This window comes from Salvelinus sp. IW2-2015, linkage group LG3 (assembly GCF_002910315.2).
Source record: "Salvelinus sp. IW2-2015 linkage group LG3, ASM291031v2, whole genome shotgun sequence".
NCBI lineage: Eukaryota > Metazoa > Chordata > Actinopteri > Salmoniformes > Salmonidae > Salvelinus > Salvelinus sp. IW2-2015.
Window position 1 is genome coordinate 15290715 of NC_036840.1, and position 26080 is coordinate 15316794.

The window sequence follows — 26080 nt, forward strand, 5'->3', positions numbered from 1 at the left end:
TGTCCCATAAAACCACAAATCTAGCAGGCTCCTGATCTGATCAGGGACAAGCATTGTGTAAATTGCATCCAGAAAAGTGAGCATATGGCCGGTGTTGTACGGACCCACCAGTGTGGCATTGTATGGAGGACACAGTGATAGCAGCACAACAGTGCATATTACCCCACGCTGTCCAGGACATTGGTAATTGCCCTCTGTCCTATTACATTTCTTCCGCGGGCCTGGTTTGAAGCCAACCTCATCCACAAATAAATAAATTCATGGCGAATTACATGGGCATCCAGCTCCAATACTCTCTGTAACAGACAAAGGGATATACAGATGAGTATAATATGGTATGTCTGAGGTACTGGAAGTAGTGTTGCATACATACCTCTACAAAGTCATCTCGCATATTCTTGACTCTCAGAGTTTCTCCAAATGGCAGCTTGTAAAAGTTGTTTCATCGTCACTCGGTGCCGTTGGAGGATGCGTTGTTATGGTCGACAGGCTTACAGCATGGATGTTGTTAAATATGGTGTCATTATTCAAGATATGCTCTCTTATCTCTCGAATCCTAATGCATTGTTGGCCAAACCATATTTATAATTGCAGTCTCTTGTACATCTGTAAACAAGCGTCCTCGTCCTCCATGATGTCTTTGCCTTTCCACTCTGTACAGAATTCAAACACAGTATGTGTTCAGCATAGGAACTGTAAACAATGACAAAAAAAAGCTAGTACAGCATGATAACCAACCTCATTCATTCAATGCAGTGCAGTAAAATGGATGGCTTAGAGTTACAAATGTTTATGCAATACTATGCAGTCAACATATTTACAGTACATACTGTAATGCTAAAATAGACATTAGATAGTTGCATACCTGTTCTCATTTCTGAAGGTCGAATTATGGACGCCACTGTAAATCGACTCAAGTTGGCCTGGACTCTCAGTCCAGCCTCTCCATGGTCAAACCATGGTTGATCACATGATCAACAAGTGTTGCCCTAATTTCATCAGAGATGGCTCTCCTCCTTCTCTTCTTTGCCTTTGCCCTCGTCCTCTTCTTCCTCTTCCTCTCCCTCCTACTCCTCTTGCACTCTGTCCATTGTTGGCATCCATTGTTCAAACAAGGTCATCTGACCTTTGACCTATTTATAGGCATATACTACAATAAAGCAGTGATTGTTAGTGATCAGTTAAGCTATTAGTGTTTGCACATGTGAGGAGTGTGTGTGTGACCTGGTGAATAAGTGTAGCATTTTGATTGGTTGTGGGTGGAAAAGGAAAAGCAAGTCGCTTCCTATTAGATTTGTGTTTTGTTTTTAGGTAGAGAATTTGTGTAGTGTTTTGAAAAAAGTGTTTACGCAATTGACAACTGAAGTCAAAGGCTGAGCAATAGCTTATGGTTTGGATATTTGGTGTGTAGTTTTGCACTTTGAGTGAGAGGTTTCAAAAATCGTGTGACATGAAAAAATATTTTGTGTAAGCAGTTGGACAAAAACTTGTAATAGTATTTAGGATACATTTGCTGGTTAAGAAGGAGCAAAGTTGAGAGTTTATCAATGATTCGAAAAGCTTTAATATATGGCAGTAGTTATTTAGGTCGCTAGACCTTGTGATGAAGAAGTACAGTGTCACACTTTAGGATACTGAAATCCATGAAATTGGGACCATATGGTCCTGTAAGTCACCTCTGCAAGTGACTGTGAATCTGTCGCCCCTTTTCTCTCCATCTCTCCCCTCTAGGGGATGACACCACTCATGTATGCCTGTGTGCGGGGAGACGAGGCCATGGTTAAGATGCTGCTGGACACTGGGGCCGACATCAACAGTGAGGTCAGTGCTGCCAAACAATATGTCCCCCGGGAACACAGTGATAAATAAATAGGTGGGATATTGTTTGGATAGTGTGGAGAGAAGCAGACAACCCCTGTCTTGTGTTGTAACAATGATTCTTGTTTCCTTTTCTTGTATTATTTTACCTGTGTTTGACATGCGTGTTTTGTGTTTGAAAAAAGTGTTTTATGCAATTGACAACTGAGTCAAAGGCTGAGCAATAGCTTATGGTTTTGGATATTTGGTGTGTAGTTTTGCACTTTGAGTGAGAGGTTTCAAAAATCGTGTGACATGAAAAGATTTTTTGTGTAAGCAGTTGGACAAAAACTGTAATATGTATTTAGGATACATTGCTGTTAAGAAGGAGCAAAGTTGCGAGTTTATCAATGATTCGAAAAGCTTTAATATATGGCAGTAGTTATTTAGGTCGCTAGACCTTGTGATGAAGAAGTACAGTGTCACACTTTAGGAATACTGAAATCCATGAAATTGGGACCATATGGTCCTGTAAGTCACCTCTGCAAGTGACTGTGAATCTGTCGCCCCTTTTCTCTCCATCTCTCCCCTCTAGGGGATGACACCACTCATGTGGGAACACAGTGATAAATAAATAGGTGGGATATTGTTCGAATTTTACATTATTTGCATACATCCTGCAAAGAAACCTGTTTGTGTTATTGTACAATTGCCAACTCCTTGTCTCTCGTTGTCATGCCAAATATCTTTGGCTTTACAGTCAGAGATGTGCAAAGTACTATCTTGTTACAATCACCAAATACTCTAAAGACCAAAGTATCAAAATTATATACAAAATACTTTAGCAAAGTATTGTATTAATCCAAATAGTTATTGTATGAATTTAGTATTTCAAAATACATAATCAATTTGCAAGTACACGCTTTCCCTACAACAACATTCTCAGTAATGGTAACACATTTTTGGTTTTACTTGCTACGACTGTGATATGTGGTTGTTTATCTGCCATAGTTGAATGAACCGACTGTAATTAAATCAGATCAAGTGTTAACTGGATGCTCCAGTCAACTGTAAGTGCATTTATTGTGAAGTGGAAATGTCTAGGAGCAACAATGGCTCAGCCGTGAAGTGATAGGCCACACAAGCGCACAGAACGGGACCGCTGAAGCGTGTAGTGCATAAAATTGGAAGCAATGTCAGCACAAGAACTGTTCGTCATGAGTTCCATGAAATGGTTTTCCATGGCCTGAGCAGTTGCACACAAGCCTAAGATCACCATGTGCAATGCCAAGCGTTGGCTGTAGTGGTGTAAAAAATATTCTGTAGCATTGAAGGGCCTCCATCACTTAAATGGAAGAAGTTTGGAACAACCAAGACTCTTCCTAGAGCTGGCCACGCAGCCAAACTGAGCAATCGGGGGAGAAGGGCCTTGGTCAGGGAGGTGACCAAGAAACCGATGGTAACTCTGACAGAGCTCCAGAGTTCCTCTGTGGAGATGGGATAACCTTCCAAAAGGACAAACATCTCCGCAGCACTCCACCAATCGGGCCTTTATGGTAGAGTGGAAGCCACTCTTCAGTAAGAGGCACATGACAGAAGAAGCCACTCTTCACATGACAGACAGAGGCCACTCTAAAGTAAAAGGAACATGACGACTCTTTTATCTGTATATATCAATGCTGTCGCTCTTGTTGTTGGTGATTCTCTGATCCACCTCCACGCAGATGACACCATTCTGCATACTTCTGGCCCTTCTTTGGACACTGTAATAACAAACCTACAAATGAGCTTCAATGCCATACAACATTCCTTCCGAGGCCTCCAACTGTTTTTAAATGCAAGTAAAACTAAGTGCATGCTCTTCAACCGATAGCTGCCCGCCCCCTCCCGCCCGACTAGCATCACTACTCTGGACTGTTCTGACTTAAAATATGTGGACAACTACAAATACCTAGGTGTCTGGTTAGACTGTAAACTCTCCTACCAGACTCACATTAACCTCACTAGGGTAGGGGGCACTATTTTCACCTCCGGATGAAAAGCGTGCCCAAAGTAAACTGCCTATTACTCAGGCCCAGAAGCTAGGATATGTATATAATTGGTATATTTGGATGGAAAACACTCTAACGTTTCCAAAACAGTTAAAATAATGTCTGTGAGTATAACAGAACTGATATGGCAGGCGAAAACCTGAAAAATATCCATCCAGGAAGTGGGATTTTTTCATGTTTGTAGTTTTCTATTGAATGCCATTACAGTATCCATTGACTTAAGACTCAAATTGCACTTCCTATGTCTTCCACTAGATGTCAACAGTCTTTAGAAATTGTTTCAGGCTTGTATTCTGAAAAATGAGGGAGTAAGACCACTCTGACTGAGTAAGTGGATAGTGGAAAGTCCCCAGACCTGTTTGCTACGGGCGACTGAGAGTGCGCCTTTCTTGTTTTTCTTTTATATTGACGAAGCTATTGACCGGTTGAAATATTATTGATTATTTAGGCCAAAAACAACCTGAGGATTGATTATAAACATCGTTTGACATGTTTCTACGAACTTTACGGATACTATTTGGATTTTTCGTCTGCCTGTTGTGACTGCTTTTGAGCCATTGGATTCCTGAACAAAACGCGCCTTCAAAATGGAGGTTTTTGGATATAAAGAGGGACTTTATCGAACAAAATAATACATGTGTTGTGTAACTGGGAGACTTGTGAGTGCAACCATACGAAGATCATCAAAGGTAAGTGATTAATTTTATTGCTGTTTCTGACTTTTGTGACTCGTCTACTTGGCTGGCAACTGTATGTAATGTTTTGTGTGCTAGGCGCTGTCCTCAGATAATCACATGGTATGCCTTCGCCGTAAAGCCTTTTTGAAATCTGACACAGCGGCTGGATTAACAAGAAGTTAAGCTTTATTTTGATATATATCTGTACCGGCTTTCTTCTGTGGACGAAGGAGAGGACCAATGCGCAGTGTGGTTAGTGTTCATCATGTTTAATAAAGACAATAAACGTGAACAACACAAAATACAAAACAACAAATGTGAAAAACCGAAACAGTTCTGTCTGGTGCAGACAGACGAAGAGAGAAGACAACCACCCACAAAACCCAACACAAAACAGGCTACCTAAATATGATTCCCAATCAGAGACAATGACCAACACCTGCCTCTGATTGAGAACCATATCAGGCCAAACATAGAAACGGGAAAACTAGACACACAACATAGAATGCCCACTCAGCTCACGTCCTGACCAACACTAAAACAAAGAAAACACAAAAGAACTATGGTCAGAACGTGACAATATCACAAATATTTTCAAGAATGTTAAATATTTGAATTGAGTATTTTTGAATTTCGTGCTCTGCAATTTCACTGGATGTTGGCCAGTTACCGTCCCAGGTACCCATAACAATTAAGCATCTCCTATCCAAAATTAAATCTAGAAATGGCTTCCTATTTCGCAAAACAAAGCCTTCTTCACTCATGCTTCCAAACATACCCTCGTAAACTGACTATCCTACCGATCCTTGACTTCGGCGATGTCATTTACAAACTCACCTCCAACACTCTACTCAGCAAACTGGATGTAGTCTATCACAGTGCCATTCGTTATGTCACCAAAGCCCCATATACTACCCACCACCGCGACCTGTACACTCTTGTTGGCAGGCCCTCACTACATATCCGTCTGCAAACCCACTGGCTCCAGGTCATCTATAAGTCTTTGCTAGGTAAAGCCCCGCCTTATCTCAGCTCACTGGTCACCATAGCAACACCCACCCGTAGCACACGCTCCAGCAGGTATATTGCACTGGTCATCCCCAAAGCCAACACTTCCTTTGGCCGCCTTTCCTTCCATTTCTCTGCTGCCAATGACAGGAACGAATTGCAAAAATCACTGAAGCTGGAGTCTTATATCTCCCTCTCTAGCTTTAACTTCTTATGGCTGCAGGGGCAGTATTGAGTAGCTTGGATGAAAGGTGCACAGAGGTGCCCATAGAAAACTGCCTGCTCCTCAGTCACAGTTGCTAATATATGCATAGTATTATTTGTATTGGATATAAAACACTCTGAAGTTTCTAAAACTGTTTGAATGATGTCTGTGAGTATAACAGAACTCATATGGCAGGCAAAAACCTGAGAAAAAATCCAAACAGGAAGTGGGAATTCTGAGGTTGGTAGATTTTCAACACAGCCCCTATTGAACAAACAGTGGGATATGGYRGAGTTTGCARTTCCTACGYCTTCCACTAGATGTCAACAGTCMGTAGAACCTTGTCTGATGCCTCTARRGTGAAGTGGGGCCGAAGGAGACAGGAAATAGTCAGGTCTACCATGACCTGACCATGCGCGTTCACATGAGAGGGAGCTCTGTTCCATCGCATATCTGAAGTCAATGTAATTCTCCGGTTGGAATGTTACTGAAGATTTATGTTAAAAACATTCTAAAGATTGAGTCAATACATCGTTTGACATGTTTCTACTGACTGTTACGGAACTTTTTGACATTTCGTCAGCTTTTAGTGGACACTCTTTCTGACTTTGGATTAGTTTACCAAACACGCTAACAAAAATAGCTATTTGGACATAAATTATGGACATTACCGAACAAAACAAACATTTCTTGTGGAAGTGGGAGTCCTGGGAGAGCATTCCGATGAAGATCAGCAAAGGTAAGTGAAGATTATTAATGCTTTTTATGAGTTTTGCTGACTGCACAATTTGGCGGGTAACTGTATGGCTTCCTTTTGTGGCTGAACGCTGTTCTCAGATTATTGAATATTGTGCTTTTGCCGTAAAGCTTTTTGAAATCTGACACAGCTGTTGCATTAAGAACAAGTGTATCTTAAATTCTATGTAAAACATGTATCTTTCATCAAAGTTTATAATGAGTATTTATGTTATTTGACGTGGCTCTTTGCAATTTCTCTGGATATTTTGGAGGCATTTCTGAACATGGCGCCAATGTAAACTTTTTGGATATAAATATGAGCTTTATCGAACAAAACATATATGTAATCTGTAACATGAAGTCCTATGAGTGTCATCTGATGAAGATCATCAAAGGTTAGGGATTAATTTTATCTCTATTTCTGCTTTTTGTGACTCCTGTCTTTGGCTGGAAAAATGACTGTGTTTTTCTGTGATTTTGCGGTGACCTAACATAATCGTTTGTGGTGATTTCACTGTAAAGCCTATTTGAAACCGGACACTTTGGTGGGATTAACAACAAGATTACCTTTAAAATGGTATAAAATACATGTATGTTTGAGGAATTTTAATTATGAAATTTCTGTTGTTTGAATTTGGCGCCCTGCACTTTCACTGGCAGTTGTCATATCATCCCGTTAACTTCTCTAAGGTAGGTGAGACGCTAACGTCCCACCAGGCCAACATCCGGTGAAACTGCAGTGAGCTAACATTTTAAATACACCATTCGTTGTATTAAACATTCTTGTAAATACATGTATCTTACATCATTTAAAAGATGAACGTCTTATTAATCCAGCCGCTGTGTCAGATTTCAAAAAGGTTTACTGCAAAAGCAAACATGCGATTTTCTGAGGACGGCGCCCCACACACACAAGTATTACTAGCATTTTCCAACCAAACATTAGCGTCACGAAAGTCAGAAATAACAATAAAATAAATCGCTTACCATTGAAGATCATCCTCTGGTGGCAATGCCAAGTGTCCTAACTACACAGTGAATGTTCGTTTTGTTTGATAAAATACATTTTTATACATTTATACATTTGTAAACCGGTTGCGTCGTGATTTCAATCTCATTCAACTTTGGACGAAGCGTTCGTGGTAATTACACACACTAAACAAACGTTTATCCAGTCATGGTTGGTTTCATTGCAATCGTCTGGTTGTTACTAACACAACCATACATGATGGCTCTTTTCCTGGGACGTAATTGACCGAAACAAACTGATTTGAAGACACCAATCAATGACCTCATTGCGCACCAATGGTAGGACCGGTCTATCGTTGATTGACTGTATTTTGGCCCAATGACCACTGATCATCTTGAAATCTAGCTTGGAAGATAGCCAATGAGCTGAGGTAAACGGCAATATGTAATGGTTATACGTTTGAAGACCAGCCTTTGTCGTAAACTCTGGCGTAAAAGAGGTTCATTCGCCATTGCAAATCCTACTTGACGGAGCCACGAGTGTTACGCATAGCAGGACATATTCAATAGCATTTTCAACAAGTTTATATATTTAAATTATGGCGAATAAATCAGGAAAAGCTAAAACAAAGTCTAGGTATACAGATTTAACCCAAATTATAGAGGAAATTTATAGAGTCAGCACCCCATCTCACAGCTAGCTTTCAGGGAGCTGCTCATCCAGGAGCTTGCAAGTCCACTGCAGCACCTTCTGCTCCGTCAACCAGTGATGTTCACCTGCCCAGATTCATCTCTGCAGGCATGAATGTGCCTCAGGGCAAAAAGGGCACAGTGGGGCGGCGACGTTGTGCCCTTTGTCACAGAAAATGCCCCATCACCTGCACCACCTGTTCAGTAAGCCTCTGCTTTACAGCAGAAATAGACTGCTATGGGCCATGGCACCAGGACTGAGGGCTGAGGGTCTTCACAATATTTATCTATTTATTTATAAAATATACAATATTGTAAATAAAAAATGTGTAAATAGTTACCCTTGTTATTTGTTTGTTTATTATTATTATTTTTTTATATATATTTATATATATATTTTTTTTTTTTTGGGGGGGGTGTGTTAGAATAGTATTTATGTATTTTGTATATAGTTATTTCCTTCAAAATGTATCACTGTACCAATTCGGCCACTTGAGTACATTTGTGTGGGACACCTGGGTGACTTCATGCTCAATGTCATGTAGCTCGCTCATTTTTGAAGTTAACTGTCTAAAACTTTGCTCAGCTATTGTTGCCATCTTATGTTCTTCATTCAAATCATCCACAACATCCTATCTGTATGTTTGGCTGTTCTTGGTCATTTGAAAGATGATGCAGCAACAATAAAAAACAGAAAACGTATGTTTATTTCCTTGTATTTTCTTCTACCAGATCTATTGTGTTATATTCTCCTACATTCAATTCACATTTCCACAAAATTCAGAGTGTTTCCTTTCAAATGATACAAAGAATATGCATATCCTTGGTTCTGGGCCTGAGCTACAGGCAGTTAGATTAGGGTATGTCTTTAGGCGGAAATTGAGAAGAAGGGGGGGTACCCCAAAGAAGTTAACGGGATTGCAGCCATAAGAAGTTTTAAGCATCAGCTGTCAGAGCAGCTTACCGATCAGAGTACCTGTACACAGCCAATCTGTATAAAGCACACCCAACTACCTCATCCCCATATTATTACTTACACTCTTGCTCTACATGCACCCCATCATCTCTACTTGCACATCATCATCTGCACATCTATCACTCGAGTGTTAATGCTAAATTATAGGTATTTCGCCTCTATGGCCTATTTATTGCCTACCTCCCTACTCTTCTACATTTGCACACACTGTACATATATTTTTATATTTTTTCTGTTGTGTTATTGACTGTACGTTTGTTTATGTGTAACTCTGTTTTTTTCCCGCACTGCTTTGCTTCATCTTGGCCAGGTCGCAGTTGTAAATGAGAACTGGCCTACCTGGTTAAATAAAGGTGAAATATATATATATTTTTTTAAATGACAGCACGCTTGGAGGCACCTAAAGGACTATCAGACCATGAGAAACAAGAATCTCTGGTCTGATTACCAAGCGTCATGTCTGGAGGCAACCTGGCACCATCCCTATGGTGAAGCATGGTGGTGGCACCATCATGCTGTGGGGATGTTTTTCAGCGGCAGGGACTGGGAGACTAGTCAGGAAAGATGAACGGAGCAAAGTACAGAGAGATCCTTAATGAAAACCTGCTTCAGAGCGCTCAGGACCCTGTTGCGAAGGTTCACCTTACAACAGGAAAACGACCCTAGGAACACAGACATGACAACACAGGAGTGGCTCCGCAAGACAAGTCTCAATGTGCTTAAATGGCCAAGTCAGAGCCCAGACATAAACATCTGTGGGGAGACCTGAAAATAGCTGTGCAGTATGCTCCCGATCCAACCTGACAGAGCTTGAGAGGATCTGCAGAGAAAAATGGGAGAAACTCCCCAAATACAGGTGTGCCAAGCTTGTAGCGTCATAACCAAGAAAGACTCAAGGCTGTAATCGCTGCCAAGGTGCTTCAACAAAGTACTTGTAAGGGGTGCGTGCTGGAGGCAGAGAAGTCAGACGCAGGAGATCAAAAACGGTGTTTCCAACGGCGCAGTTAACGCACACCAGACATGACGTGCACAAGCACTTACAATAAACAATTCCGGACAAGGACATGGGGGGAACAGAGAGTTAAATACACAACATGTAATTGATGTAATTTGAACCAGGTGTGAGGAAGACAAGACAAAACAAATGGAAAATGAAAGGTGGATCGGCGATGGCTAGAAGGCCGGTGATGTCGACTGCCGAACGCTGCCCGAACAGTGAGAGGGACCGACTTCGGCGGAAGTCGTGACAGTACTGAGTAAAGAGTCTGAATGCTTACTGTATGTAAATGTGATATACATTTTTATTTTTTATGAATGTGCAAAAATGTCTAGAAACCTGTTTTTGCTTTGTCATTATGGGGTATTGTGTAAAGTAAAGTAACAATGTGGAAGAAGTCAAGGGGTCTGAATACTTTCTGAATCCACTGTATATACACAGAAAATTGTCCAGTGTTACCCACACTGTAAACAAGTTGTACTGTAACTTACTGGTTACTGTAAATTCCAAAGACACTTTGCTTTAAAGAAGTGCTTTTTTACAATAGCTCACTGTTTAACCAAAGTTTCTTTGGAATTTATGGTAAATACTGTTTTGTTTTTTTTACACTGGATTCCAATAATAAATACTCAACACTTTGCAAGCCAGCATAACGTGGCTTGCACACCATCACCCCTGATGTGAACTGTAAACCATGAATTTCAGGTCACTATAAAACTAGGCCATCAAAATAACAAAATAAGGCCTCATGAAGAATGTGTTGTATTGTATTAAATAATTTGAAATATGCACAATGCAGAAATTGGTCCACCATTTCCTGGATGCTAAATTCTAATATTTTGCCTAATTTCAGTTTATGTGACAAAACAAGCAATTATAGTTAGAGAATCATTGTACCATCTAAACCGCTGTGAAATATATTTTCCATAACCAAAAAATTGAGATCTTCAGCTGTTTGAAGCTGGTGTACGAAAACAAAAGTAAAAGATAAAAAAGTGAAACTTTACCTTTCAGTGATACCCATCCCGGATCCGAGAGCATRCTCATCAAAAAAGCTGACTAGCATAGCCTAGCCTAATGGGACAGAGATATCATATACTATAATTTCATGAAATCACAAGTCCAATACAGCAAATGAAAGATAAACATCTTGTGAATCCAGCCAACATGTCCGATTTTTAAAATGTTTTACAGCGAAAACACAATATGTATTTCTATTAGCTAACCACAATAGCCAAACACACAACCGCATATTTTCACCATGTTTCCACCGCATAGGTAGCTTTCACAAAACCGACAAAATAGAGATAAAATTAATCACTAACCTTGAACAACTTCATCAGATGACAGTCTTATAACATGTTATACAATACATTTATGTTTTGTTCGAAAATGTGCATATTTGAGGTATAAATCATAGTTTTACATTGCAGCTACAATCACAAATAGCACCGAAGCAGCCAGAATAATTACAGAGAGCAACGTGAAATACATAAATACTCATCATAAAACATTTCTGAAAAATACATGGTGTACAGCAAATGAAAGATAAACATCTTGTGAATCCAGCCAATTTTCCGATTTTTTAAGTGTTTTACAGCGAAAACACAATATAGAATTATATTAGCTTACCACAATAGCCAAACACACAAAGGCATTTATTCACCGCCAACATAGCTTTCGCAAAAACCAGCAATAGAGATAAAATTAATCACTAACCTTTGGACAACTTCATCAGATGACAGTCTTATAACATCATGTTATACAATACATTTATGTTTTGTGCGAAAATGTGCATATTTGAGGTATAAATCGTAGTTTTACATTGCAGCTACCATAATAAATATCACCAAAGCAGGCGGAATAATTACAGAGAGCAACGTGAAATACCTAAATACTCATCATAAAACATTTATGAAAAATACATGGTGTACAGCAAATGAAAGATAAACATCTTGTGAATCCAGCCAATATTTCCGATTTTTTAAGTGTTTTACAGCTAAAACACAATATAGAATTATATTAGCTTACCACAATAGCCAACCACACAAACACATTTATCAGCAGCAAAATATAGCGATTGCAAAAACCAGCAAAAGATATTAAATTATTCACTAACCTTGACAAACTAATTCAAACGGTTTTAGAAACTTGAGAGTGTTTTCTATCCAATAGTAATAATAATATGCATATTGTACGAGCTAGAATAGAGTACYAGGCAGTTTCATTTGGGCACGATTTTTTACAAAGTGAAAACAGCGCCCCCCTTTGAGAAAAGGTTAATGCAACCGCTGTGTTAGATTTTTAAAACTAACTTCACTACAATATATTATTGTGAGACAGCGCTCACCTATTCTCCGCCGTGTTAGAGCCAACATATTACACAGAAATACGAAATAACATCATAAATTTTCTCTTACTTTTGCTGATCTTCCATTAGAATGTTGTGCAAGGAGTCCTAGGTCCAGAATAAATCGTTGTTTGGTTTTAGAATGTCCATTTCTTCTGTCAAATTAGCAACTTTGGCTAGCCATGCGGAGCTCACGTGTCCAAGAAATGTTTGCGCATGGAACGAAAAATTCCAAAGTCCCAAGAAACGTTGAATAAACTGGTCAAACTCGGTTGAAAAATCCTACTTTATGATGTTTTTCTCATATGTATCCAATAAAATGAGAGCCGGAGCAATTCGTAGTGTATACCGAATGCTTTTCAGAAGACAATGTGAGGTTCCCCGGCACGCAGCTGAATACTGACGATAGGGCGGAACTGTCACTCCAAAAGCTCTTATTCGGCCTCACATCAAGCTAGACACCCCATTCAACCTTCCACTGCCTGTTGACATCTAGTGGAAGGCGTATGAAGTGCATACAGATCCATAAATAAAAGCCAGTTGAATAGGCAGGCCCTGACACAGAGCCTCATTTTCAGAATTTTCACTTCCTGTATGGGAGTTTGCTGCCAAATGAGTTCTGTTTTACTCACAGATATAATTCAAACAGTTTTAGAAACTTCAGAGTGTTTTCTATCCAATAGTAATAATAATATGCATATTGTATGATCTAGAACAGAGTACGAGGCCGTTTAANGTATGATCTAGAACAGAGTACGAGGCCGTTTAATTTGGGCAAGATTTTTTCCCAAAGTGAAAACAGCGGCACCTATTAAGAAGAAGTTAAGAACAGGAAGCATGGAAATAGCGCACATAGAACAAATATTCCGCTTCTTAGACTTGCTTTCAATAAGAATGACAGATCTATAACACACATTTCTAAGTGAATTTGGTCAGGCCGCCCAAAAAGGCAAGGCCCTCTGGGAAATATCTAAATAAGTATTTCCATTAAAACCTCTACAGGATCGGTGGGTCCCCAAACGGGATGGTTGAGCCAAAGTACGCTAATGCGATTAGCATGAGGTTGTAAGTAACAAGAACATTTCCCAGGACATAGACATATGATATTGGCAGAAAGCTTAAATTCTTGTTAATTGAACTGCACTGTCCAATTTCCAGTAGCTATTACATTGAAAGAATACCATGCTATTGTTTGAGGAGAGTGCACAGCTTTGAACTTGAAAAGTTATGGGCAGTCTTGATACAACATTTTGAAAATAAATGCAATGGTTCATTAAATCAGTCTAAAACGTTGCCCCTACACTGCCACCTAGTGGGCAAAATCAAATTTTGGATCAGGCAATCCTCCTGCGTTTCAAATTTTTTATATATATATATTTTTTAATATATTTTTTTAAACGGTTGGTTTTTTCTTTGTATTATCTTTTACCAGATCGATTGTGTTATATTCTCCTACATTAATTTCACATTTACACAAACTTCAGTGTTCACTTTCAAATGGTATCAAGAATATGCATATCCTTGCTTCAAGTAATGAGATACAGGCAGTTAGATTTGGGTATGTCATTGTAGGTGAAAATTGAAAAAAATGGGCGGATCCTTAAGAAGTTTTTAAGTGGTGTGTTAATTTAACACTGAAAATTGTGGACCAATATAGACACTGGACCAGTGTTAAATGTAACACTGTCAGTGTTGATTTAATACTATATGTAGAGAACAATGGAATGAGTGGCGTTAACTGCATTTTAGGTGTGTCTTACATACCTAACGTTTGTTATGGAATTAAACAAGGGTGTGAAGTACATTCAGGCAAACACTAACAGACAAATGCTCACACAGACTGATACACCCCCCTTATACCAAGGGTGCTGAATTTCTAAAAAATGTCCTCTACAGTTGTGATGTATTATATATTTAGCATCAAAATCACAAACGGGTTCTTTTTTACCTTAATTTAACTAGACAAGTCAGTTAAGAGCAAATTCTTATTTACAATGACGGCCTACCAAAAAGCAAAAGACCTCCTGCGGGGACGGGGGCTGTGATTGAAAAAAAAAAGAATCACGACAAGAGACAACACTACATAAAGAGAGACCTAAGACAACACAGCATGGCAGTAACATATGACAACACAGCATGGTAGCAACACAACATGACAACAACATGGCAGCAGCACAACATGGTAGCAGCACAAAACATGGAATTAACTTTATTGGGCACAGACAACAGCACAAAGGGCAAGAAGGTAGAGACAACAATACATCACGTGAAGCAGCCGCAACTGTCAGTAGGAGAGTCCATGATTGAGTCTTTGTATGAAGAGATGGAGATAAAACTGTCCAGTTTGAGTGTTTTTTGCAGCTCGTTCCAGTCGCTAGCTGCAAACTGAAAAGAGGAGTGAACTGAAAAGAGGAGCGACCCAGGGATATGTGTGCATTGGGTACCTTTAACAGACTGTGACTGGCAGATCGGGTGTTGCACGTGGAGGATGAGGGCTGCAGTATTTGTATTTTTGTATTCATTATGGATCCCCATTAGCTGCTGCCAAAGCTGAAGCTACTCTTCCTGGGGTCCAGCAAAATGAAGGCAGTTTATACAATTTATAAAAAATTACAGTACATTCACAGATTTCACAACACACTGTGTGCCCTCAGGCCCCTACTCCATCACTACCACATATCTACAATACTAAATCCATGTGTATGTATAGCGCATATGTTATGTTTGTGCCTGTGCCAATGTTTGTATTGCTTCACAGTCCCCGCTGTTATTTCATCTGTTTTTTAAATCAAATTTTACCGCTTGAATCAGTTACTTGATGTAGAATAGAGTTCCATGTAGTCATGGCTCTATGTAGTACTGTCTGCCTCCCATAGTCTGTTCTGGACTTGGGGACTGTGAAGAGACCTCTTGTGGCATGTCTTGTGGGATATGCATGGGTGTCTGAGCTGTGTGCCAGTAGTTCAGACAGACAGCTCGGTGCATTCAACATGTCAATAACTCTCATAAATAAAAGTAGTGATGAAGTCAATCTCTCCTCCACTTTCAGCCAGGAGAGATTAACATTCATATTATTAATATTAGCTCTCTGTGTACATCCAAGAGCCAGCCGTGCTGCCCTGTTCTGAGCCAATTGCAATTTTCCTAAGTCCTTTTTTTGTGGCCCCTGACCACATGACAAAACAGTAGTCAAGGTGCGACAACAATATGGCCTGTAGGACCTGCCTTATTGATAGTGTTGTTAATTAACCTCTACTTCATCACCCTCCCGGATCCGGGATCCTCCTCATCAAAAAAGCTGACTAGCATAGCCTAGCCTAACGGGACAGGGATATCATATAATATAATTTTCATGAAATCACAAGTCCAATACAGCAAATGAAAGATAAACATCTTGTGAATCCAGCCATCATTTCCGATTTTTAAAATGTTTTACAGCGAAAACCAATATGTATTTCTATTAGCTAACCACAATAGCCAAACACACACCGCATATTTTCACCATGTTTCACCGCATAGGTAGCTTTCACAAAACCGACAAATAGAGATAAAATTAATCACTAACCTTGAACAACTTCATCAGATGACAGTCTTATAACATGTTATACAATACATTTATGTTTTGTTCGAAAATGTGCATATTTGAGGTATAAATCATAGTTTTACATTGCAGCTACAATCAAAATAGCAAAGCAGCCAGAATAATTACAGAGAGCAACGTGAAATAACATAATACTCATCATAAAACATTTATGAAAATACATGGTGTACAGCAAATGAAAGATAAACATCTTGTGAATCCAGCCAATATTTCCGATTTTTTGTGTTTTAACAGCGAAAACACAATATAGAATTATATTAGCTTAACCACAATAGCCAAACCCACAAAGGCATTTATTCACCGCAAATAGCTTTCGCCAAAACCAGCAATAGAATAAAATTAATCACTAACCTTTGGACAACTTCATCAGATGACAGTCTTATAACATCATGTTATACATACATTTATGTTTTGTCGAAAATGTGCATATTTGAGGTATAAATCGTAGTTTTACATTGCAGCTACCATAATAAAATATCACCAAAGCAGGCGGAATAAATTACAGAGAGCAACGTGAAATACCTAAATACTCATCATAAAACATTTATGAAAAATACATGGTGTACAGCAAATGAAAGATCAACATCTTGTGAATCCAGCATATTTCCGATTTTTAAGTGTTTTACAGCTAAACCACAATATAAGAATTATATTAGCTTACACAATAGCAACACACAACACATTTATCAGCAGCAAAATATAGCGATTGCAAAAACCAGCAAAAGATATTAAATTTCACTAACCTTTGGACAAACTAATAAACGGTTTTAGAAACTTGAGAGTGTTTTCTATCCATAGATATAATATGCAATATTGTACGAGCTAGAATAGAGTACGAGGCAGTTTCATTTGGGCACGATTTTTACAAAGTGAAAACAGCGCCCCTTTTGAGAAAAGGTTAATGCAACCGCTGTGTTAGATTTTTAAAACTAACTTCACTACATATATTATTGTGAGACAGCGCTCACCTATTCTCCGCCGTGTTAGAGCCAACATATTACACAGAAATACGAATAACATCATAAATTTTTCTCTTACTTTTGCTGATCTTCCATTAGAATGTTGTGCAAGGAGTCCTAGGTCCAGATAAATCGTTGTTTGGTTTTAAGAATGTCCATTTCTTCTGTCAAATTAGCAACTTTGGCTAGCCATGCGGAGCTACAGTGTCCAAGAAATGTTTGCGCATGGAACGAAAAATTCCAAAGTCCCAAGAAACGTTGAATAAACTGGTCAAACTCGGTTGAAAAATCCTACTTTATGATGTTTTTCTCATATGTATCCAATAAAATGAGAGCCGGAGCAATTCGTAGTGTATACCGAATGCTTTTCAGAAGACAATGTGAGGTTCCCCGGCACGCAGCTGAATTTGACGATAGGGCGGACTGTCACTCCAAAAGCTCTTATTCGGCCTCACATCAAGCTAGACACCCCATTCAACCTTCCACTGCTGTTGACATCTAGTGGAAGGCGTATGAAGTGCATACAGATCAATAAATAAAAGCCAGTTGAATAGGCAGGCCCTGACACAGAGCCTCATTTTCAGAATTTTCACTTCCTGTATGGGAGTTTGCTGCCAAATGAGTTCTGTTTTACTCACAGATATAATTCAAAACAGTTTTAGAAACTTCAGAGTGTTTTCTATCCATAGTAATAATAATATGCATATTGTATGATCTAGAACAGAGTACGAGGCCGTTTAATTTGGGCAAGATTTTTTCCAAAGTGAAAACGCTGGCATTTATGCAAGAAGTTTTAGGAAGGCAGAGCATTTATTTTATCATCTTTATTATACAGACTTCTCCCCATCTTAGCTACTACTGCATCAATATGTTCTGACCAGGACCGTTTACAATCTAGTGTTACTCCAAGCAGTTTAGTCATCTCAACTTGCTCAATTTCCACATTATTTATTACAAGATATAGTTGAGGTCTGGTCAGAAACTCTGAAACTCTGAAACTAACTGCAGCTCATTGTTGATTGTAGCAGTCATTTCAGTCACCGTAGAGGCTGAGATAGGGGTGGATTGAGGGCTAAGAGGGTTTTATAAATAAGCATCAACCAGTGGGTCTTGCGCCAGGTATACAGAGATGACCAGTTTACAGAGGAGTACAGAGTGCAGTTATTTGTCCTATAAGGAGCATCGTGGCAAATCTGATGGCCGAATGGTAAAGAACATCTAGCCACTCGAGAGCACTCTTACCTGCCGATCTATAAATTACATCTCCGTAATCTAGCATGGGTAGGATGGTCATCTGAATCAGGGTTAGTTTGGCAGCTGGGGTGAAAGAGGAGTGATTACGATAGAGGAAACCAAGTCTTAACCTTAGCCTGCAGCTTTGATTTGTACTGAGAGAAGGGCAGTATACTGTCTAACCATACTCCCAAGTACTTGTATGACATGACTACCTCAAGCTCTAAACCATCAGAGGTTGTAATCACACTTACCAAACCACATGACCTTTGTTTTGGAGGTGTTCTGGCTAAAAGCCAGTTCTTGTTTGTAGTACACCAGAGGAAATGTTTACTCAAATCAGGCATCTTGAGAACAAACTAAATCTCAGCTGAAAAACCACAACTCAACAGTGATAGTTTGAATAAAATTATGGATAGAATCATGGGTATTATAGTTCTGATGAATACCAGCGTGAGGAGGTCATTTTAGAGAGGCATTTGGGCATGTGCCTTGTTGAACTTGTCAGTAACGTGTTTCTTTCACTCACTCCCCTCTCCCTTCCTCCTGGCATCCCATCCTCTCACAGTTGCTCCTGGATAGCCGAGACAGCATGGAGGGGGCCCTGCAAGATGGAGCAGATAACTACACTGATACCCCACTTCAGCTGGCCTCAGCTGCAGGTACTTGTTGACAAAACAGGAATACTCCATTGACAATGTGTGTAGAGTTATTTTTATTGAACCTTTATACTTAAAAAAATGTATATATATATATATATATATAATAAAACATTTCTGCTTTGTCATTATGGGGTATTGTGTGTAGAGGGGGAAAAAACTATTTAATCAATTTTAGAATAAGGCTGTAACGTAACAAAATGTAGAAAAAGTCAAGGGGTCTGAATACTTGTGTGTGTGTATATATACAGTACCAGTCAAAACTTTGGACACACCTACTCATTCAAAGGTTTTTCTTTATTTTTACAATGTTCTACATTGTATAAAATTACACATATAGAATCATGTAGTAATCAAAAAAGTGTTAAACAAATTAAAATATATTTACATTTTGAGTTCTTCAAAGTAGCCACCCTTTGCCTTGATGACAGCTTTGCAAACTCTTGGCATTCTATCAACCAGCTTCACCTGGAAAGCATTCTTGAAGTTCCCACATATGCTGAGCACTTGTTGGCTGCTTTTCCTTCACTCTGCAGTCCAACTCATCCAAAAGCATCTCAAATAGCCATTAAACAGCCTGTGCTGCTTCATTGTCATGCTGAAAAACAAATGATAGTCCCACTAAGTGCAAACCAGATGGGAACGGTGTATTGCTGCAGAATGCTGTAGTGGCCGTGCTGGTTAAGAGTGCCTTGAACTCTAAATTAATAACCGACAGCAATCGGTCCAGCAATGCACCCCAGCACCATCACCCCTTCTCATCCATGCTTAACGGAGGGAACCACACATGTGGAGATTATCCGTTCACCTACCCTGAGTCTCATATAGACAAGGCAGTTGGAACCAAAAGTCTACAATTTGGACAGATTTCCACCGGTCTAATGGCCATTGTGTGTGTTCCTTGGCTCAGGCAAGTGTCTTCTTATTGGTGTCCTTTAGTAGTGGCTTCTTTGCAGCAATTCGACCATGAATGCCTGATTCACGCAGTCTCCTTTGAACAGTTGATGTTGAGATATGTCTGCTACTTGAACTCTGTGAAGCATTTATTTGGGCTGTAATTTCTGAGGCTGGTAACTCTAGTGAACTTATCCTCTAGACAGAGGTAACTCTGGGTCTTCCTTTCCTGTGGCGGTCCTCATGAGAGCCAGTTTCATCATAGCGCTTGATGGTTTTTACGACTGCACTTGAAGAAACTTTCAAAGTTTTTCAAATTTTCCGTATTGACTGACCTTCGTGTCTCAAAGTAATGATGGACTGTCATTTCTATTTACTTATTTAAGCTGTTCTTGCCATAATATGGATTTGGTCTTTCACCAAATAGGGATGTCTTCTGTATACACCCCTACCTTGTCACAACACAACATGATTGGTTCAAATGAAGGAAAGAAATTCCACAAATTAACATTTAACAAGGCACACCTGTTAATTTAAATGCATTCCAGGTGACTACCTCCTGAAGCTGGTTGAGAGAATGCCTAGAGTGTACAAAGCTGTCATCAAGGCAAAGGGTGTCTACTTTGAAGAATCTCAAATATAAAATATATTTTGATTTGTTTATCACTTTTTTGGTTACTACATGATTCCAAGCGCTATTTCATAGTTTTGATGTCTTCACTATCAGTTTACAATGTAGAAAATAGTAAAATGGTACTTGGTACTGTATATACAGTGCATTCAAAAAGTATTCAGACACCTTGACTTTACCCACATGTTGTTACCTTACAGCCTTTTTCTAAAATGGATGAAATAGTTTTTTCCCTCATCAATCTAGACACTAAACCACATGATGAGAAAGCAAAAACAGGTTTATAGAAATGTTTGCAATTCCATTTAAAATAAAAAACTGAAACATCACTTTTGACTGGCACTGTACATAAATAAATACAGTTGAAGTTGGACGTTTACGTACACTTAGGTTGGAGTCATTAAAACTTGTTTTTCAACCACTCCAAAAATTTATTGTTAACCTGTTAGTGTGTAGGAGGCGCTATTTTCACTTTGGGAAAAAATCGTGCCCAAATGAAACGACCTTGTACTCTATTCTAGATCGTACAATATGCATATTATTATTACTATTGGATAGAAAACACTCTCAAGTTTCTAAAACRGTTTGAATTATATCTGTGAGTAAAAGAGAACTCATTTTGCAGCAAACTTCCAGACAGGAAGTGAAAAATCTGAAATCGAGGCTCTGTTCCAGGGCCTGCCTATTCAACTGGCTTATATCTATCGATATACATGCACTTCATARGRCTTCCACTAGATGTCAACAGGCAGTGGGAGGTGAAATGGGGTGTCTAGCTTGATCTGAGGTCGAACAAGAGCTTTTGGAGTGACAGGTCTGGAAATGTCATTGTCTTCGAAGGCGCGAGAAGGAACCCCAGATTGCCTTCTGAAAAGCGTTCGGTATACARGGCTAATATCTCCMGCTCTGATTTMATTTGATACATGTGATAATATCATCGMAAAGTATGTTTTTTCAACCGAGTTTTATCAGATTATTCAACGWTTATCGYGACTTTTGGAGWTTTRCGTTGTTTGCYTCGAGAGAAGATGGACATGTTCGCGCCACTTGGCTAGCTAAGGTTGCTAATTCGACAGGAGAAAAGGACATTCTAAAACCAAACAACGATTTATTCTAGACCAAGGACTCCTTGTACAAGATTCTGATGGAAGCTCAGCAAAAGTAAGACAACATTTATGATGTTATTTCGTATTTTTGTGTGAAATGTTTAGTCCTATTCTCCGCCCTTTTAGCGGGCGCTGTCTCGCAATAACGCAAGCTGTATGTCGTACTAAAGTTATTTTTAAAAATCTAACACAGCGGTTGCATTAAGAACCACTGTATCTTTCATTTGCCATACAACAAGTATTTTTATGTGAAGTTTATGATGAGTTATTTGGTCAGATTAGGTGAGTGTCAGAAATATATCCGGACATTCTGGGAAAAAGTTGCTACATTTTCACAATGTATAACCACGGTTTGCAGCTCTAAATATGCACATTTTCGAACAAAACATAAATGTTTTGTGTAACATGATGTTATAAGACTGTCATCTGATGAAGTTGTCCAAAGGTTAGTGATTTATTTTATATTTATTGCTGGTTTTTGCTAAAGCTATCTTTGCGGTGAATAAATGCGGTTGTGTGTTTGGCTATTGTGGTAAGCTAATATATTTCTATATTGTGTTTTCGCTGTAAAACACTTAAAAAATCGGAAATATTGGCTGGATTCACAAGATGTTTATTTTTCATTTGCTGTACACCATGTATTTTTTCATAAATGTTTTATGATGAGTATTTATGTATTTCACGTTGCTCTCTGTAGTAATTCTTCGGTGCTATTTGTGATTGTAGCTGCAATGTAAAACTATGATTTATACCTCAAATATGCACATTTTTCGAACAAAACATAAATGTGTTGTGTAACATGTTATAAGACTGTCATCTGATGAAGTTTCTTGGTTAGTGACTAATTATATCTATTATTTTGTCGGTTTTTTGAAAGCTACCTATGCGGTGGATAAATAGCGTTGTGTGTTTGGCTATTGTGGTGAGCTAACATAAATATATATTGTGTTTTCGCTGTAAAACATTTTAAAAATCGGACATGTTGGCTGGATTCACAAGATGTTTATCTTTCATTTGATGTATTGGACTTGTTAATGTGTGGAAGTTAAATATTTCAAAAAAGTATTTTTTGAATTTCGCGCTCTGCGAAGGCAGCGGAATGTTGTGGGTGTTCCGCTAGCGGAACCCCGGGGCGAGAAAGGTTAACAAACTATAGTTTTGGCAAGTCGGTTAGGACATCTACATGTGCATGACACAAGTAATTTTTCCAACAATTGTTTACAGACAGATTATTTCATTTATAACTCACTGTATCACAATTCCAGTGGATCAGAAGTCTACATACACTAAGTTGACAGCTTGGAAAATTCCAAAAAATGATGTCTTGGCTTTAGAAGCTTCCGATAGGCTAATTGACATCATTTGAGTCAAATGGAGGTGTACCTGTCGAAGTATTTCAAGGCCTACCTTCAAACTCAGTGCCTCTTTGCTTGGCATCATGGGGAAATCAGAAGAAATCAGCCAAGACCTCAGAAAACAAATTGTAGACCTCTGTCTGGTTCATCCACGGGAGCAATTTCCAAATGCCTGAAGGTACCACGTTTATCTGTACAAACAAAAGTACGCAAGTATAAACACCATGGGACCATGTAGCCGTCATTACCACTCAGGAAGGAGACGCCTTCTGTCTCCTAGAGATGAACGTACTTTGGTTACGAAAAGTTAAAATCAATCCCAGAACAACAGCAAAGGAACTTGTGAAGATGCTGGAGAAAACAGGTACAAAAGTATCTATATCCGCAGTAAAACGAGTCCTATGTCGCCATAACCTGAAAGGCCGCTAAGCAAGGAAGAAGCCACTGCTCCAAAACCGCCGTAAAAAAAGCCAGACTACGGTTTGCAACTGCACATGGGGACAAAGATCGTACTTTTTGGAGAAATGTCCTCTGGTCTGATGAAACAAAAATAGAACTGTTTGGCCATAATGACCATTGTTATGTTTGGAGGGAAAAGGGGGAGGCTTGCAAGCCAAAGACACCATCCCAACCTTGAAGCACAAGGGTGGCAGCATCATTTTGTGGGGGTACTTTGCTGCAGGATGGACTGGTGCATTTCACAAAATATATGTCATCATGAGGTAGGAAAATGATGTGGATATATTGAAGCAACATCTCAATACATCAGTCAGGAAGGTAAAAATTGTGGGTCTTCCAAATGGACAATGACCCCAAGCATATTTCAAAAGTTGTGGCAAACTGGCTTAAGGTCAACAAAATCAAGGTATCGGAGTGGCCATCACAAAGCCCTGACCTCAAGCCTATAGAATTTTTGTGGGCAGAACTGAAAAAGTGTGTGCGAGCAAGGAGGCCTACAAACCTGACTCAGTTACACCAGCTCTGGCAGGAGGAATGGGCCAAAATTAACCTAACGTATAGTGGGAAGCTTGTGGAAGGCTACCCGAAATGTTTGACCCAAGTTTAAAAAAATTTAAAGGCAATGCTACCAAATACTAATTGAGTGTACGTAACCTTCTGACCCACTGGGAATGTGATGAAAAGAATGAAAGCTGAAATAAATCATTCTCTCTACTATTATTCTGACATTTCACATTCTTAATTTAAAGTGGTGATCCTAACTGACCTAAGACAGGGAATTTTTAATAGGATTAAATGTCAGGAATTGTGAAAAACTGAGTTTAAATGTATTTGGCTAAGGTGTATGTAAACTTCCGAATTCAACTGTATATACACACATCACATACATACATGCATGACGGACTCCAACTTTGCTCGTCGTAATATTTCTTTTTTCCATTCTTTTACTTTTATATGTGTGTGTATTGCTAGATATTACTGCACTGTTAGCTAGGGACACAAGTATTTAACTCCACTCACAATAACATCTGCTAAATATTTGTAAGTGACCAATACATTTTTTGTTGTTGTATTGATTTAGTTCATGTAAAACGTTTGGGGTAAGCAGTCATTGCAGATGGGTAAAATTATGTTGGTAAGCTTATACACATAATCATTCTTTGTTTTAACATGAGTTGGTTAATTTGAGTTCATAACGTTGCTTTTTCTCCTCAGGGAACTTTGATCTGGTCAGTCTATTGTTGGAGAGAGGGGCAGATCCCATGACTGGGACCATGTACAGAAATGGCATCTCATCTGCCCAACTGGGGGACATGAACTCATATAGCCTGGCAGCATCACATGGGCACAGGTAACACACACTCACGCCAGTGGAGGCTCCTCAGAGAAGGAAGGGGAGAATCATCCTACCCAGTGAATTTCATTTTTTTTTTATATTTAAAAAAATATAAATTTTAGTTAGCATTTTTATATAAAACTAAATATATTAACGTCACCAAATAACTGATTGAAACATTTGTTTTTTCAATGAAAGTCTACAGTAGTGTCGTGTCTTTGGCTATGCCGGATTAAGTGATATGACATGCTATTCTATAAAATCCTTTCTCCATAATTAATATTACCTGATTGAGTTAATCATGTAAATGTAATTAACTAGAATTTCGGGGCACCACGAAATAATATTTATAGAGCTGTTATCTTCCGAATAAACTSTTAAAGACCTCGTAATATTTTACATTAATAGCAGTCAGTATTAATCGTCACCTTATTTCAGTCTCATCTGAAAGTTGTAAATTCTTGGTTATCTTCACGAACCCTGGCTAACAAGTTGAATCAGCAATACAAAATTGGGTTTAATTATTTATTTACTAAATACCTAACTAATCACACAGAATTACATATACACAGAATGAATCATACCTTGATTACAAATTACATCATAAAGGAAAACGTCCCTAGCGGGCGGAACAGATATGACAGCTGGTTACACAAAAGAAAAGGGGGCTGGGTTTGAGTGAAAGAGCGGGAAGACTTGAGGAACCAAGGGAGAAGCCATGCTATCGTAAATACAGTATCTTATGCGTTCTAAATTACTCCCCATTTGGAAAAGGAAAAAGCAATAAATATTTACTCTGAGCTGCGCTTCGGTAGGTTGGTGGTAGATGGAAGGCCGTGTTGCCCAACCGAGTCCTTTGTCCTTTGAAGAATGTCTGGTGGTAAATTGAAGAATGTCTGGTGGTAAATTGAATAGGTTGTAGTAATGTTGTTGTGTGGTATTTATTTATTTTTATTTTTTATTTCACCTTTATTTAACCAGGTAGGCAAATTGAGAACACGTTCTCATTTACAATTGCGACCTGGCCAAGATAAAGCAAAGCAGTTCGATACATACAACAACACATAGTTACACATGGAGTAAAACAAACATACCGTCAATAATACAGTGAAAAATAAGTGTATATACAATGTGAGCAAGTGAGGTGAGATAAGGGAGGTGAAGGCAAACAAAATATATATAAAAATAAATAAAAATATAAAAAGGCCATGGTGGTGAAGTAAATACAATATAGCAAGTAAAAAAACACTGGAATGGTTGGTTTGCAGTGGAAGAAAGTGCAAAGTAGAGATAGAGATAATGGGGTGCAAAGGAGCAAAAATAAATAAATGAATACAGTAGGTAAAGAGGTAGTTGTTTGGGCTAAATTATAGATGGGCTATGTACAGG

General features: G+C 38.8%; 1 protein-coding gene across 1 annotated transcript in view; it reads left to right on the forward strand.

The window, feature by feature from the left end:
• Nucleotides 1-26080, forward strand: part of LOC111951398 (ankyrin repeat and BTB/POZ domain-containing protein 3-A-like) — a 198736-nt gene that overhangs the window by 125546 nt on the left and 47110 nt on the right. Inside the window, exons 6-8 of the mRNA XM_023969465.1 lie at nucleotides 1732-1821; nucleotides 18820-18913; nucleotides 24571-24706. Of these exons, the coding sequence (XP_023825233.1) occupies nucleotides 1732-1821; nucleotides 18820-18913; nucleotides 24571-24706 (320 nt within the window). The remainder of the gene's footprint in view (nucleotides 1-1731; nucleotides 1822-18819; nucleotides 18914-24570; nucleotides 24707-26080) is intronic.